The sequence below is a fragment of the Rhodamnia argentea genome, chromosome 1, assembly GCF_020921035.1.
Source record: "Rhodamnia argentea isolate NSW1041297 chromosome 1, ASM2092103v1, whole genome shotgun sequence".
NCBI classification, from domain to species: domain Eukaryota; kingdom Viridiplantae; phylum Streptophyta; class Magnoliopsida; order Myrtales; family Myrtaceae; genus Rhodamnia; species Rhodamnia argentea.
The window spans coordinates 25,810,874-25,827,321 of record NC_063150.1 but is presented as its reverse complement, the minus strand read 5'-3'; the positions used below and the strand labels follow the sequence as shown (position 1 = coordinate 25,827,321).

The following is a 16,448-nucleotide window of genomic DNA, read 5'->3' as shown; positions in this document are numbered from 1 at the left end:
TTCATCAAACACTCAAAATGCAAGTACTTTTTTATGAATGTTCCAATCGTCACCTATCCAATAACATGTGATGCACATATAAGAATGAATTTGCCAAGAATCACTCCAAATGTTGCTACCTATATGCACATGTCCATTGAAATCCGTAAAAAAGATTTGCAAAGCCTTTTTTTTTTTTATAACCTAAGTATCCACGCGGCCGGCGAGCTTGCGCTCAAACCAGCGGTAAAGCACTACTAGTCCTCGGGGGCAACCGCAGGACCCCACCACCACAGTGCCTAGGTAAGACACCGGCACCACGAAGTTTTGAACCCGGGACCTCTCGTGAAAGGAACCGAGCGCAAACCAGCGCTGTCACCAGCCGGTGGGTTGCAAAGCCTTTTTTTGTTTTTTATAAACCCTAAAAAGTTCGCGTTTAAGAGTAGTTCTCGTAACAGGTTTTGCTTACGGAGTACATGTAGTGTTGATCAAAAAATTCAAATAAAAATTTTCACCAGTAGTAAAAGGCAAATATTCAATGGCAACATATTGAGCTAATGTTTTTTTATAAAATTCATCACTATAACGAAATAAAGGAGAAGTGTTAGTATTGGCATACCCAGAAATTTGTTGTTGCCTGGTGTCGATCCCCGCTTGCGTTGCATGTTTTTGCATCGGATGTCGATGGTATGTTCCATAGCAGTTTCCTTTATTAAAATTGTATGATTTCGTACAATATTTACAGTTTATCTTGTACTTGTCTCCGCTTATATGTATCTTGTCGAAGTGTTGCCGTAAGTTGGATGTACTCTCCCGGGCTTGTCGTTCCAGCTTCTTTGATGTCGACGTTTCTTCGACGCCGGTAGGAAGATGAAGACTTTCTTGCGTTGCGAGGTGCTTAACGTTGGGAACATAGTTGATATTATCATCATCATCTACCCAACATGTAAACTCACGAGGATCATATTGATCATGAGGTTGAGGATAATCGGATTCCCCCATCCCCATCGGCATCGGGCTCTTTCCCCTGTCACCAGCTCCGCTTCCACTTGCTATTTTTATCAGAAAATTGAGCTGAAAGCCGATTCAGAAAATTGACAGAATTGAGCCGGGATTGAGCGGATTGAGAGAATTTGAGAGAATTGAGAGAATTTAAGAGAAATTGTGAGAAAAATGAAATGGGAGGAATGGTATTTATAGGAAATTTAGAAGAAAAAAAATGGGGGGTTGATAATTGCAACGGCCATAAGGGGGGAAAGCTCTTTCCCCTTTTTTTGGGGGGGCCCGATTCCTAATTTTTTAAAACCGGAACTGGCCCATGAGGGGCCGGGCCGGTTCCGGTTATTCCACAGGCCGGTTCCGGGCCCAAATTGGCCCGTGGCCATGTCTACGCCAAGATGTAACAAGAGAAATGAGGATCATAATGTCAGAAGTGATATGTCTACTTCAGCTACATAAGCATACGAATTGCCTTGGCTATGAGAAATGAGCCCAATCCTATATACAAGTATCGAGTCAGCCATCAAGTAGACCAACCACAAGAGGAAAACGATGCGGCGGTTCGCTATTTCCTTCCTAAGGGGTGCAAATAGAATGAGAAATACATGAAGCGAAAGGCTCAGCAGGATGGAACCTCGTATGTTCCATTTGTTCCACAAATCCGAAATAGAGCTAAATGCCATGTTTTTGCTTAGTTTGAACTTTATCTATCCTCTTAACATACTTTTGACTTGTATAGGAGAGAATGGTGGGGGATGTCCTTGCTTGTTTGTAAGAAGGAAGAAAAGAATCTATTCAAGAACCCAAGAATGTAAAAGAAATCATGAACCAACCATTCCGCGAATGAACGTAAGAAAGGTATCTTGTGCATCAATGGCAAAAGAAAAGTATCTACATGATGTGTAGGACAAAAGAGAAGATGGTTGCATAGAATGATCGGATAAAGCATTCACAGCGGCTCAAAGTTACGAATAGCGACAGAGCGAAGGAAGTGGGAGAAGAGGAAAAGTAGACTCGCATCTCCTCTTTCAAGTTTGGAATCAAAGAACACGAAAAAAAAAAAAAAAGAACATATTTTCCTCACGCAAGAGAAAATTCCCAAACTGAAATTCTCTCTTCATGTGATGATTAGTGGCTACTTTGAAGAATTGAGCAGATTCCTAGTAGAGATCTCTCGCGGCGGGCATTGTGCTCCAATGGCTCTTTATAATAGTATGAAGATAGACAGAACAACATTCAATGCACACACACAAAAAAAAAACATTGAAGATCATAAACTTACCCTCCTTTAAGAAACGTATAAAAAAAGAATGACAAACTAAATGCACTTTTCAGCAAAATTCATGACTATACCAAGGATCGTCGAGCCGAGTTCTTAGCCTCGTAATCGCGTGCATTTGCAAGATAGCACTGACAACATCATGTAAGTATCAAAAGTACATGAAAAATCGCGTGCCTTGAAAAAAATGTTCTCGTGATGAACAACTATCAAACGTGAATATGGCGTTTCTCATAGACAGAGAATTTCGAACATTCATCCTCGACCTCCACCACATACGCTCGCTTGAGCTCCCACCTTAAAACAGACGCAAATGAAGTCTCCTTTCAACAGTCAACTAGATAGACAGTGTATTTTCAGTTCTCATCCAACGGAAAAGTCGAGCTTCGCCAAAGGAAGAAAGGCGGTTAATTATAAACAGTCGGCTAGTATCTCAGCACCAAGACAGTGTGCATTCTCAGTTCTCATCCTATCTCTTCTCCACGCGCAACATCATCATGCTAGACCTATCACCAACAGTTCTGTTCACAAGAAACTCTGGCCACGGTAATGTCAGAGAACTTTCGACTGCACTGCTACACAAAGTTTCTCACCGCCGTCACCTTACAATTCACAGCCCTATTTCGTCACAAGCTAAACTAAAATCAAACTACAGTTCTTATTTTTCAACTATCTCTTTACATTTTGGATATGCAGCCATGCGCGAGCAATGCTGCAGCTGTTGGCCCGGTGCTCTGTTCTTGCAGACAGTGTGTTCTTCAATTAGCAACGGATTTATTGGCAAAGTCGGACATAGCCTCGGCCTTTCAATTGCTACCAAATGATGCAGTCGAATCTTTTTCAGCCATCAGTTGGTTAACAATTCTCATGTCTCCTACAACCAAACAAACATGAATGGTCAAACGAGATATGCCCACTTGTTAATAATTGAAGCTGAGATAAAACATTTACCATGTCTTCCTATCTCAGGATATTAGGCAGCTCAAAGAATGTCCTTTCATCAAAGCTACTGCAGAGAATAAGGGAAGATACTGTTAAGATAAGCCCCAATCTGGTTGGGAAGGTGACTTGGACGTAGTTTACTCACCGACTGTGGTGTTCGTAACAGAGATGGAACAACAATCGCATGACTTCGGTTGTTAGAAATGGTGCACTGGTAAGTCTCAAAAACAGAAATCTCACTCCTCATCGATCTATACATTTCTGATGCAGTCGTAAAGGATGAGTTGGAGCTTCCTCCTCCCGTTCTTAAGGATGCTGTCCTTGCAGCATTGGCACCTGCCTAGAGCAATCACTAGAAAGTTAGAAATCTATGACTTCAGATGAAGTAAGAACAGGACATAATACGAAGAAGCAGCAGGAAGAGAGCATTAAACTTAGGATACAGAAAGTCATTAAATTCATTCTAGACGCAAGAATTCTCATGAAACGACAAATCCCATTACACGCATCTTCCTAGAGACATGAGCTATTACAACTGCAAGAAAGAAAAATATGCAATGGTCATGAATCTAATCATGAGCGAAAACTAATGTCAATAATCTCTTCTTGCCTTAGATACTTCCCAAAAACCCAGAAATAGACATGTTCACAGTTACGAATAATCAACAGACAAAAATAGTGAAAAAGAGCTAAAACAATCTGCCATAAAGCAGCCAGATAACCAAAAAAGAGGGGAAGAAAGATTCGTACATTACGCAAGTCTTTAACATGTACAATAATGATTGTTATATCATCCGTTCGGCTTCCATGAGCCAACCATTGTTTATATGATTCTCCAGCAATGGCAGCGCATGCATCTCTAGGATCAGGATAACTTGCCACCTGTATGAAGAAACGTGAATAAAATAAGTTCAGTGGAACATGGAAATATAAGATGCAAAGTAGTCCAATGTTCACGAGATCACCAGAATGATCCCATGTGAGGAGCTGACACAACAATTTCAGATATTGCACAACTTAAGTTTCGAATAAACACAGCAGAAACATACTTCCAATCACACACTGAAGTCCAGATGCTATGAGCAGTGCCTGCTAGTGGGCTGCTTACTTGTATACATTTCCATAAAATCAAAGTACAATGCCTTATTAGTCATCTAGTTTCAATAGCAAAATATATCCAATGAAGAAGCAAATTATGCATGAGATTGCTAGGTGACTGGAAAAAAGAGCTGGACAGTAAGGGGCATCATGGTTTTGACGAGGGCGCAGACGAAGTGGAGAATTGCCTTAGATAAACTGTTAGACGAGGGAAGATGCTCAAATGGTAGATAAAACTAGTACAAGGCAAGGATGCGAAAGTGGAAGTGTGGTCAAGATGTTCAAGGCATCCATGAAGAACTGATGGTCCAAAAAGCTCAAATGGGACCTCCAGGAGATCGCAGAGGAGATATCCATGTTCGATAGGAAAGTCAAGTTGTAAGAAGGAAGTCGTTTGCGCGGATGGAATACTGCTTTTGATAGTCCCCAATTTTTTTTCTTACGATTTTTCCAACAAAATATCAATCTGTTTTTGAGTTCCGATTTGCTTGGACCAATACATCATTTTCTTTTAGTTTTTCTGGGATCAGGAAAACAGTTCAATGTATAGCACAATGAAATATCAAAAGGAAGAATAGCACGGTGAGTGTCAATGAATGCCTGATACTTTCTGTATTAAAAAAAAAATTGTTATTTGTAGAATATAACCTAGCAAAAGCATAACACTATATTCGGAGGATTGTAGGCATCAACATGCACGTAAGATTAGCAAGCATTAAGAAAACATAAAGATAGAGATGCAAAACAGATTCGTCAGTTTCTTCTTCCTGCTTTTGCTACTGCATTTGCCTCTTCCAGTTACAAAAATCCTCGAGGAGTATGGTTTTGGTAGTCAACTTAAGTAGATAAAAAATAAACAAGAACACAGTGTTGAAGCGCAAAGCAAAGGATGATGGCAAAGTTTTTTACAGTCGACTGCTCCAGATCATCCATTTTTCTAGTGCAGCAATATACACCCTATGAGAGAATCATTCAATATCGATTTGTTGGTGGTGGGGTACGAGGACAGCAACAGATTGAACATATAAATAGAACAGCAACAAGATGCATTGGGTTGAAAATGGCTGCCAATCAATTAAGAATAGGAAGAAAAGCCTTACCATATCGACAACGGCTTGGCTAGAGAGAAACTCGAAAACTCCATCACTTGCAACAACAAAGAACAAATGATCAGGTGTGAGCTGAACCGTGGACACTTCAGGATCGGCAATCGCACCAATTTCCTCAGCTGTACTATCTCCTATACTCCTCGTGAAGGCGGTGCCGGGATACCTTCCATTCTGAACCCACAGCCTCGGAGGATCACTGCCTTCACTCTCTTCATCACCCCATGTCTGTATATCAGGATCCTTTAGCCCATCCAATTGATCTTCGCTCAGAACCCTGGCTCCACAAAGCTTCACTCTCTCATACTCGTCTCGCCTAAACGGGGTTTGATCAGAGGACAGATCCTCAGCTAAAACTCTGTCGCCAACTTTAAGTGCAATAACTGCCCTTGAATCACCCACATTTGCAACAAGAAGCTTATCCCCAACAACAAGAACTGTAATAGCGGTAGTACCACTCTCCGTGTCGTCTATCTCGCTATCATGCAACTCGTGATTTGTCCTTACAAACGCCGAACTGTAGGCGTTAGCAGGATCGTCCAATAATAGTCTAGGGTCATTTGCTAAGATATCCACCAATCTGTCTCTAACGAAATTGGAACACTGGGCACCAAATAGACCATGCCCATCAAACACACCAAAGAAATGGAGATTTGGGTTACCTTGAACTTGGGTCCGAATGCAAAAGCTATCTTCGTTTTCCTTGCCAGGCGAATAGGGGTAGTAACCACGCTGCGTCAGAACAGAGTACTCCAAACGAAAGTTGCGTGAAGGAACAGGCACACACTCTATGGACCTCTCGGTGAGTATGTGCTTTCCATGGACACTGAATTGACTCACCTCTTGAAACTCCCGAGAATCAGAGTCCGAAGATCGTGGGCGGTGCCCACAACACTTCCCATGCGCACAGCCCATGAAGGATGACCTTTCAGGGAGGCCAAAAGCAAGAATTTCCCCACAGCAGACCACCTCTTTGATAAAAGTTCCGAAAAAAAAGACGGAGCACAAAAACTTCGGGTTCAGAGTCGCCTTTGTCCGCAACACCTCCAGAAAATCGGCAGATGGGCCCTCGCAGGAACGAACTCCGAAGCTACTAACGTGGTCATGTCGCGCGGGTGGCAATACACAGGAGCAGAATTCGGAAATGCAGCCAACAAACCCTCAAAGCAAAGACAGCTAAGCCGGCTTCTGCGAACAACGCAGTCTTGCTCGAGGGGTTTCCGAGAAAAGATGTCAAGATCGGCGTGGAACATCCACAATTCAACAAGCAAGGAACTTCACCTATCACCACCAAAATTCAAGAAAAGCCGCCGAATCAAATCCCAAAAAAACAGAGAGAGAGAGAGAGAGAGAGAGAGAGAAGAAAAAGCGAGGAACTTTTCCGGCTGATCAGAGACGGCGACAGAGGGGGGTGTTTACCGAGGGAGCTGTAGTTGGTTCCGGGCACAAGATCACGGCTCGAGAAGGGAGCAGAGCGGACTGAAGGCAGTTTAAAAAAACCAGCGAGAAAGAACGAAATTCAAAAGAGAAACGGCAGCGAAGAAGAGGGATTGAATGCGAATTTATGGGCGTGAAAATGAACGACGAATGAATGATGATTCGATGCGGACTGCAGAGAGAGAGAGAGAGAGAGAGAGAGAGAGGGGGGGAGGGAGGATCTCAGGATGCTGCTACACGTCGCGTGCATGAGTGGGTTTTGTCTTGTCCTCTCCGGCTCAGGAGCCCCATGCCCCCCTCTCCTCTCCTAGAACCCCTCTCACTCTCCTCTCCTCTCCTCTCCCAGAACCCACACCCTCTCATGAAAATTTCCAAAAAGCGGAGGAACTTGAAAAAAAAAATGGAGCTTTGTTTTGATTCCTTGGCTTCTCTGTTTCAATTTTCAAATTTCAGTTGCCCGACTCTCTCTCTCTTTTTCCTTTTTGAACTTTCAAAAGTTTGTTATCTCCACGAAAATTCATGTATGACTCTTTGTTAAGTGGCCGTCTAAGGGTGGGTTTGGTTCGACATTTGAAAAGAGCTTTGGGGGAATGCAAATGCTGAAAGCTAATGCTGGGGCTTCTAGCATTGGGCTTTCAACCTTCCCAAGAGAAATATTTGGCCAAATGCTCCTTCGAAATGCTTGCCAAACGGTTCAACATTTTTCAAAGGAGCATTCGGGGCCAAATGCTACTTCTAAATGTTGAACCAAACTCACCCTAAATGGACCGTTAAGTACTTAGCGAGAACAATATTGAAGTTGCAACATACTAAACATTCCTATGAAGCGTGTAACTTGTATTTTGAAATTCGAATTTTCGAATAAATGCCAAACTCCTAAAGAAAAAAGTCATGAAAAATCACAAATTATATCCATTGTAGTATATTTACCTTAAATTTTTTTTTCATGTTCGGCTTCCCTCTATGTAATTTGCGCCTTGTAAAGTTAATATGCTACTTACTTTACCCAAAAAAAAAAAAAAGAATCTATTCAAAAACCCAAGAATGTAAAAGAAATCGTGAACTAACTATTCTGCGATGAACATAAGAAAGGTATCTTGTGCATCAAATGGCAAAAGAAAAGTATCTTGCACATGATGTGTGGGACAAAAGAGAAGATGGTTGCATAGAATGATCGGATAAAGCATTCACGCCGGCTCAAAGCTACGAATAGCGACAGAGCAAAGGAAGTGGGAGAAGAGGGAAAAGTGCATTCGCATCTCCTCTTTCAAGTTTGGAATAAAAAATAAATAAAAAGAACATATTTTCCTCATGCAAGAGAAAATTCCCAAATTGAAATTCTCTCTTCGTGTGATGATTAGTGGTACTTTGAAGAATTGAACAGATTCCTCGTAGGGATCTCTCGTGACGTGCATTGTACTCCAATGGCACTTGATAACAATCCGAAGATAGACAGAATAACATTCAACGCACAAAAAAAAAAAAAAGAACATCGAAGATAAAAAAAACTTACCCTCCTTTAAGAAACGCATTAAAAAAGAATGACAAACTAAATTCACCTTTCAGCAAAATTCATGACTATACCAAGGATCGTCGACCCGAGTTCCCGGTCTCGTAATCGCGCATGTTTGCAAAATAGCACTTACAATATCATGTAAGTATCAACAATACACGAAAAATCACGTGTCTTGAAAAAAAAAACGTTTATTTTTTTAAAAAAAATGTTTATTTGAGTGCTAACTCCGGTGAACATTGTCGGAAATCCTATGTGGCGTTCCTTATAGTGCTTCATTCCCAGTCTCAAAATACTTATGTCTGCATGTATGAGTCTTGATACAGTAAGTTAAACCATCGACACATAACAATTCACTTTTTTTCGCATTGAAAAAGGTCCATTTTTTGCATATCGCATGAAAGTTACGATGTGGAGCACATTCTCTGTCGTCGATTATCTTAAACCATAGCTAGATCGGATTATACATAACAAGCTTTATCTTTACGGTACGCAAAACCTGGCTTTATTAGTGCATGTGGACGGACATGCTCATATCTTTTCCCCTTTGCCCTTCCCTTTTCTCTTATTCATTCTTTTTGGTTCATTTGATTTTCACTTTTGTATATTGAATTATCTACCTACGCACACATATGTAAGTACATAATCTCATTAGCGATAGGGCACGCATGGCAACTCTTCTATTTCAGAAACCAATTTCTAGCTTGAAGTTAATGTTTTCTGCTTCCCGATCCAGAAGTTAATTGCTGATAAGAGAAAAGCGGTTGACAACAGGACAAAATTTCTGCTTCCGGAATAGAAATTCGTTTGGTAACGGTTAAAAAGTTTTACTTTTGGAACATCATTAACACAAAATCTTCTACGAAAAGTTATTGTCAGCTGCAAAAAAATTTCTACTTCATTTTAAATTTTTAAAAATTTATTTAAAAAATAAAAAAAATTATTTATTTTTTTCCCCAGCGATCAGACATATCGACTTGAAGGAGGCGGTAGGTGAAAGCAGGATTGGGAGAAAGATGAAAATAAAAAGAAGCCAAAGTGAGAGAGAAATTAATGTTGAGAGATTTTTACTAAAAGAAAAGTAACTTTTCTTAACTTTTGAAATTGGCTCAAAAATGACTTTCAAAAGTAAAATTTTATTTAAAAAATTATATTTACAAATGAATTTATGTTTCAAAAGTATTTTTAAAGCAAAGATTTATTTAAAAAAAGTTACCATGCGCTCCCTATAAGGCTACAAAACCCTCATCAACCAACTCTTTACCGATTCTTCTTAACTTTCCAAGTACAGCAACGACTGTTAACAAGAATTCCATTCGCCACCTTTCTCTTCACTGTTTGCAGAGATGAGCGACCCACTTCAAGAAAGATTTAAAAAAAAAAAGGAAGGGAGAGGTTGATCCACACGGACGATCCGCACACACCTCACCATCCAATCTTTTCGAGTTAAGATAATTCTCCAGAAGCAAGAAAGGTCTGATGCGTTGGAGTCTTGTCAGCTTCCCCCAGCTTGGAAAAGACGGGGGCGGTCTGCGACTTTTCAGCTTTGTCTCTCCTCGGGTTTGGAGGTTCTTTTCTTCAACGGGATGCATGCTGGACACCCCACTTACGCTTCAGGAGCCATGCGTGTCTGTAAAGAGGCTGTTTTGAGAAAAGGGTGGGAGAGAGATTTGACATTCCAAACGAGGATGCCAAAGAACTTTGCTTAAGAGTATAGAGATAGGCTTTTTGGATAACAAAAGTAGGGTTTCCCATTACCAAAGAGCCCCCCCACCAGGATTCTCCTATCTCTTTAAAAATCCTGACACATGCTTTCCATGTATCTCTTTCCTTTCCTTCTCGCTAGAAAGCTCTGACGTGTTTCCATAATCTTCTTATTATCGAAAAAATTACAAAAAAAAAAAGATTAAATTCAATTGTAAAATATTTAGAATTCTATTGACAAAATAAAAATTTAAGAATGAATTGACATAATTATAATAAATTTAGAATTTTTTTTATAATTATCTCATATTTTCTGTTTCAAAATTCTTCCTCGCCTTTTACTAGGATAGATTCATTGCATCTTGCTTTTCCTATTTTTGAAGCTCGACTAGTTTTCATAGGAATTTTTTTTTTTAGGTTGGAAGTTTTCATAGGATTCGCAAGGTGGGAAAAAGATAAAGAAGAGTGGAACCAAAGGACTTTTATTAGGTGCTATAAATACGCAAAAATTAAACAAGAAAAAGGTAAAAGGACACCCGAAGTGTCAATATTTGTGTACGGCGTAGTGCCAATACTTTTTTTGAATCACTTAAGTGCCAATACTTTTTTTGAATCACTTAAGTGCCAATTTTGAATGGCATGTGTGCTTTTTGTCGGTGTAGACCGGACTCAGTAGATCATCTCTTTTTCAAGTGTAATGCCACCGGTACCTTCGCACTGTCTTGGGCCGAGAAGTGTAACCTGGTGCGCTGCAATCGTGCTTGGCAGGATAATCTGTGGTGGGCTATTCAGCATACTAGTGGCTGCTACTTTTATCAGCGTATTGCACAGTTCTCTTTTGGTGCCCTTTGTCATATCATTTGGACTGAATACAACCATATTTTCTTTAGAGAGTGCTCCTTTTTCGGGCCGACACTTATGAAACATCTTGAAAAGGTCTTCAGGGATAAGACCCTCACTTTTGATCAGGTGGAGGATGGCCCTCGTAACCAGCGGATGCGAGTCAATTGGGGCATTTCATTGTCTATTTGTTATTAGGGGGGCTGTTGGTCAGCTTTTGTTGTTTTTTTCTTTCCATTCGGTTGCTATGCTGGCATGAGTTTGCCTTGTGTAATTAATTGCTCACACAATATAGCCTTGTCCTCTGTTTAGTCGTAACACCTTTGCACTGGTCATGACACTCCCAAGTGTTGCCACGGGTACGAGATTTTTGTGTTCGGCTTCCCTCTATGTAATTTGTGCCTTGAAAAGTTAATATACTACTTACTTTACCAAAAATAAAGAATATATTCAAAAACCCAAGAATGTAAAAGAAATCATGAACCAACTATTCCGCGAATAAACATAAGAAAGGTATCTTGTGCATCAAATCGGAAAAGAAAAGTATCTTGCACATGATGTGTGGGACAAAAGAGAAGATGGTTGCATAGAATGATCAGATATAGCATTCATGGCAGCTCAAAGCTACGAATAGCCACATAGCGAAGGAATTGGATAAGAGGAAAAAGTACATTCGCATCTCCTCTTTCAAGTTTGGAATCAAAGAAAAAAAGAAAGAAAGAGAGCATATTTTCCTCACGCACGAGAAAATTCCCAAATTGAATTTCTCTCTTCAAGTGATGATTAGTGGCAACTTTGAAGAATTGAGTAGATTCCTAGTAGGGATTTCCTGTTGTGGGCATTGTACTCCAATGGCACTTAATAACAGTTTGAATATAGACAGAACAATATTGAACGCACATTAAAAAAAAAAACATTGAAGATCAAAAACTTACCCTCCATTAAGAAACATATAAAAAAAGAATGACAAACAAAATGCACTTTTCAGCAAAATTCATGACTATACCAAGGATCGTTGACCCAAGTTCCTGGTCTGTAATCGCGCATGTTTGCAAGATAGCACCGACAATATCATGTAATTATCAACAATACACAAAAAATCATGTGCCTTGAAAAAAAACATTTATTTTTTTAAAAAACGTTTATTTGAGTGCCAACTTCGGTGAATATCACCGGAAATCCTACGTGGCATCCACATGGCTTGCCAGAGGATCCCGATTAGCAAAATAAAATCCAAAAGTTGGAAAAAAAATTCACGTAATATTAGAAAATTTTTAAAATAAGCTAAATTAAAAAAAATAAGCTAGAAAATAAAAAAAATATTGAAATTAGATGCTAGCGGGGGTGAGGGCTTGCATAGCCCTCGCCACCGCAGAATCTGATATCTGCTCTTTTTTTTCTTCTTAATTTTAGCTTATTTTTTAGTTATCTAGCTTTTTCAATTTTTTCAATATTACATGGAAATTTTTTTTAATTTTGCCTTTTTTTTGCCTTGTGTATTGCCTTTTTTTTAAAATTCATTTATTATTAAAAAATAATAATAAATACCATATGTACTGTTTGGTTGGAATTGTTACTTAAGTGATTTTTTTTTTGTCAAAATTGGCACTTAAGTGATCGTTTTTCTCTAATTTGACACTTAAATGATCAAAAAAATATTGGCACTAAAGTGAGTGTTGTACACAAATATTGGCACTCCAAGTATCCTTTTGCAAAAAAAAAAAAAAAAATCGAAAAAGTCACAAACCTATTGCATTGAGATCAATTTAGTCATAATCCTTCAATTTAGTTCATTCGGGCAATTCGATTAAACAGATGACAATGCATGAATTTGAAAATTTTTGTCACATTTGGTCGGCCGTTAGAAAAAAACCAAATGAAAAAAAAATTGGCCACATATGAATCTGATGTTTTGGGCATGCATGTTGATATTAGCATATATAGGCGAAAATAAAAAGACAAATTTTTTGGAATATTATTTACATGGTTGATTTGATAATCTCTGAAATTTTTCCTTTTCCAGGTCAGGTTGGGTCGTTGAAAAAGTGATCATACATCTAAGTTGACTGAATAGCAATTGACCTTAATATGTATGAAGTTTCACCGGGGAGGGTCACCATCGATGCAAATTTCCTAGCTTTGTATCTAAAGCATTGTACCCGACTCTAAGTGATTCAGGAAAATAACATAAATGATCTATAAACTTCGATTCAATGTGCATTGTCGATTCTAAACTTTTAATTTGTTCAATGTTCAATATTGCCCTTCCGTTTACTCAAATAACAAATTAGATGTAATTTGATGACATCTATTATTAGCTGTTGAGTTGTGTGTTAGAATATATAGTTAATATTCTATGTGGGCTTTATTAATTGTTATTATAAATATTAATTGGTCTAATAAAGAAAAGATATATACAGTTTCCTATTTAGTCTAATATGGTGCCGGATAGTGTGGGTCGAGATAAACCTTATCTATAATGAAAGGATAGGTTTTCATCTCTATAAATAGAGCTTAAGTCCTTCCTCTAAACCCTAATGCCCACATAACCTTACATAAAGAGTCGTCAGAAACGATATGTGAAGAGCCGTCTCATTGAAGCCAATGATAAAGGGGTTTCATATAGGAGAAGCTTTTAAGCATTAAATCGTCGCAATTCCGCATCAAGAACGATGGATCCGATACAAGGTGCTTCAATTCTTCTATTTTATAAATCGGTGATTCACATATCTATATATATTATTCTTGGATTGCTGCATAAGGATTAAAATCGCAGCTTACATTGTGTTTTTAAAAATAACAAGTCGATATGTCCAGCATTTTATCCATTTACTTTAGAAAATGAAAACAAGGATGAGGGCATTAACATATCTATGGTTATTTGAGGATATTGATCATTATATCCTAATTAGGAATAAGTATCTTACTTAGATAATTTATATATAACTTTTTGCTTTGTTGTTTACCATTCAATCTTAACGGATTGAAAGCCATGTCCTCAAATTTCGTTTACTTGAATTATCGAAAAGACGATCTTGAACATTTTTATATAGTCTAGAAATTAAATTGAATATTTATCAACAGTTAAAAGATCATATTGAGCAAATTAAAAGTTCAGAAACGACATTAGACATTGATCTATATTAAGAGATTATTTGTGTCATTTTTTCAAGTGATTACATTGAATCCTTCTTGACATTCATCCTAATTGAAGAACCAAATAGTGGAGTGTACCTTTTGTATTCCGTATGCCTAGGTGTAGACAGGGATGGCTTAGTCGAGAGCCTGGGAAAACAGTGGAGTGTACCTTTTGTGTTGGCAGAGTTCCCCACAAATCGTCTCTTGTCAAATAATTGAATAGCCTGTCCTTCATCTAGAATTTACTTTTATTTTTCTTGTTTTTATTCCTATTTTCTTTCTATCTTGCATTTATTTATGCATCAGTATAGACTCCACAATCGGAAAAGAATAGAGACTTTTTTTTTGGGTTCTGACAGATACCATCCATAGATGCAAGACAAGATCAAGGGAAGACACAAGTTGTCTTATGGATTAGACATGGCCAAATAGAATCGTGGCCCGAAACCTGCCCGGAACCGGCCCGTTGATCGGTCCAGAACCGGCCCATTGACCGGACCCACGGTTCCAACCCGGACCGAAACCGGCCATTGAGGACCGGTTCCAACCCGTTTAAAAAAAAAAGGGAGGAGGCCCCGGGGAAAAGAGCCGTTAGCCCTAGGAACCGGCGGTTCCGAATCGGAACCGTAACCGAAACCGGCCTGAAACCGGCTGTTCCACCTTTTTTAGGAACCGGAACCGCTGGTTCCTGAACCGGAATCGGCGGTTCCATGGAACCGGCCACGTCTATTATGGACCACAACTAGTTGTCTTATCAAAGTGAAAATTGAAATAACTCCCCCTTACTTGTTACATTAAACGAAGGCTTTTGCTGATTACATTTTTGAAAAAAAAAAAATTCATGCATCTGAATTCGAAACTCGAGATGATAAACGGGTCGAAACCGCTGGTCTAAGGAGCTTCGCGATTCCTAGACCGACTTAAACGAATTACTCATTTTGGTCGAGTCCTCTATGAGCAACTTAATCGAATCTCTTATGGGTATCGCGTTAGTCCGTAGCTATCACGGTGGTGTCAAAGATTGCCTTGGTGTCGATGCTTTTTGTGTTTCTCAGCTAACTAATGTTGCGATATTGACTCGAATTTATGCAAGTAGCAAAGCTTTTTCCCTTGGCAAATCGATTTGCCACTACAGACATAGCAAAAGATCTCTCTTTATCATGCCACATGTAGTATGGACAAAAACCACAGCATCACAGTCCACTAATCCAAGATGTCAGTGATCTACCTCTGTCATCTAAACATTTTTTAATTGAAAAAGCATGTCATTGATTGATTCCAAAGTCAAATCTTCAATTTGTTTATGCCTTAGTCTGTACGTGTCCGGTTCCATTGGGCACGTTCAAAGCACAGATGGCTTGACGATGGTTGCAGCATGACTTGGAAAGTTCCAATTGAAATTCCTCATGCCTCAACAGTAATTAGAACTTAGTGGAGAATAATAGAAACCCCAGTACATGTGCTTGGTCTGGCCTCTGAACTCTTAGGGACAATTGGGCCAAGCCTGAATGGGCTTCGATCGTAGAGGAGGTGATTCAAGATCCGGGTTGCACAATGGCAACAAATGAATTCCCAAGATTGAAGACTGTACACGTGTCGGCATCTGAATCCTTTTTGTGGGAGTAACGTGTCTCTGACATCGCCGACATGCCGAATAGAAATCCTCATTTGAAATCGTCGGAGGGAAGAAGCCCGGCAGAGCATGAGGTCATAATTGAGCCTGGTGATACGAGGTCATTAACTTAGGTAGGAATGCTGAGAACGCCCCCGATTTCTAGCAGGGTGGATTCGGATCTGATGATGCACGGCGAGCTAGGACGAGAGCAGGACTACTCACACGAGACGAGACCGAACGTGAAAAATCACGTCCCCCGACACATATATCCGGGGTCCCTTTCGGCTCAAATTACACACTCTGGGCCCTTATTGGCTCGGGCGAGGCTAGCGCCTAGCGGGCACCAAACGCGTGATCAAACGAAAGGCCGCGGACAACGTAAGTAGTCATACCATAGCAAAGCCAATTAAACGATCGAATGATATATGCTGTCATAATTTTCCGTTCGATTCGTCTTAGGAGTGACTAAGGAGAGTAGGAAGTAGGAGATAGAAGAGGACAAAACTACATAAAAATGAAATGAAAAAAAAAAAAGACCGATTGATCTTATAAAGAGGAAGAAAAAAGGGTTGATGCCCAAGCACAAACATTAATGCCCTTCCCCTTCCCCACTTATCGTAAACCTCAAAAAAAAAAGAAAAAAAAAACTTAAGAGCATAAGTGGGGGTTGCATTATCATGATGAGCCCACTAACACCCCCACCCAATTGCCAATTACCTTTGCCACTTTTTACACATCATCCCCTTCTCTTTCTGCCCCCTCTCCAATGTCTCATGTTTTCTATCTAAACGCAACTCA

The 16,448-nt window shown here is 39.5% G+C and overlaps 2 protein-coding genes and 1 long non-coding RNA gene across 13 annotated transcripts in view; 1 reads left to right on the top strand and 2 right to left on the bottom strand.

The window, feature by feature from the left end:
• The window catches only part of LOC115728661 (disease resistance protein RUN1-like), a 1,102,447-nt gene that overhangs the window by 435,878 nt on the left and 650,121 nt on the right, over positions 1-16,448 (top strand). The gene's annotated exons all lie outside the window — the stretch shown is intronic.
• The window catches only part of LOC125313790, a 483,189-nt gene that overhangs the window by 361,984 nt on the left and 104,757 nt on the right, over positions 1-16,448 (bottom strand). The gene's annotated exons all lie outside the window — the stretch shown is intronic.
• LOC125313707 (probable protein phosphatase 2C 35) lies at positions 2,652-6,842 on the bottom strand. 2 transcript variants are annotated; one of them, XM_048273552.1, is made up of 6 exons: positions 6,823-6,842; positions 5,398-6,372; positions 3,950-4,081; positions 3,345-3,539; positions 3,209-3,266; positions 2,652-3,131 (listed from the first exon to the last, which is right to left on the bottom strand). In XM_048273552.1, the coding sequence occupies exons 2-5, from the start codon at positions 6,316-6,318 to the stop codon at positions 3,264-3,266; spliced, it is 1,251 nt and encodes a 416-aa protein (XP_048129509.1). In that variant the 5' UTR covers positions 6,319-6,372; positions 6,823-6,842; the 3' UTR covers positions 2,652-3,131; positions 3,209-3,263. The 2 variants fall into 2 exon arrangements, with proteins under 2 accessions (XP_048129509.1, XP_048129512.1); XM_048273555.1 differs by lacking the exons at positions 2,652-3,131; positions 3,209-3,266; positions 6,823-6,842 and having other exon boundaries at positions 3,372-3,535; positions 5,398-6,754.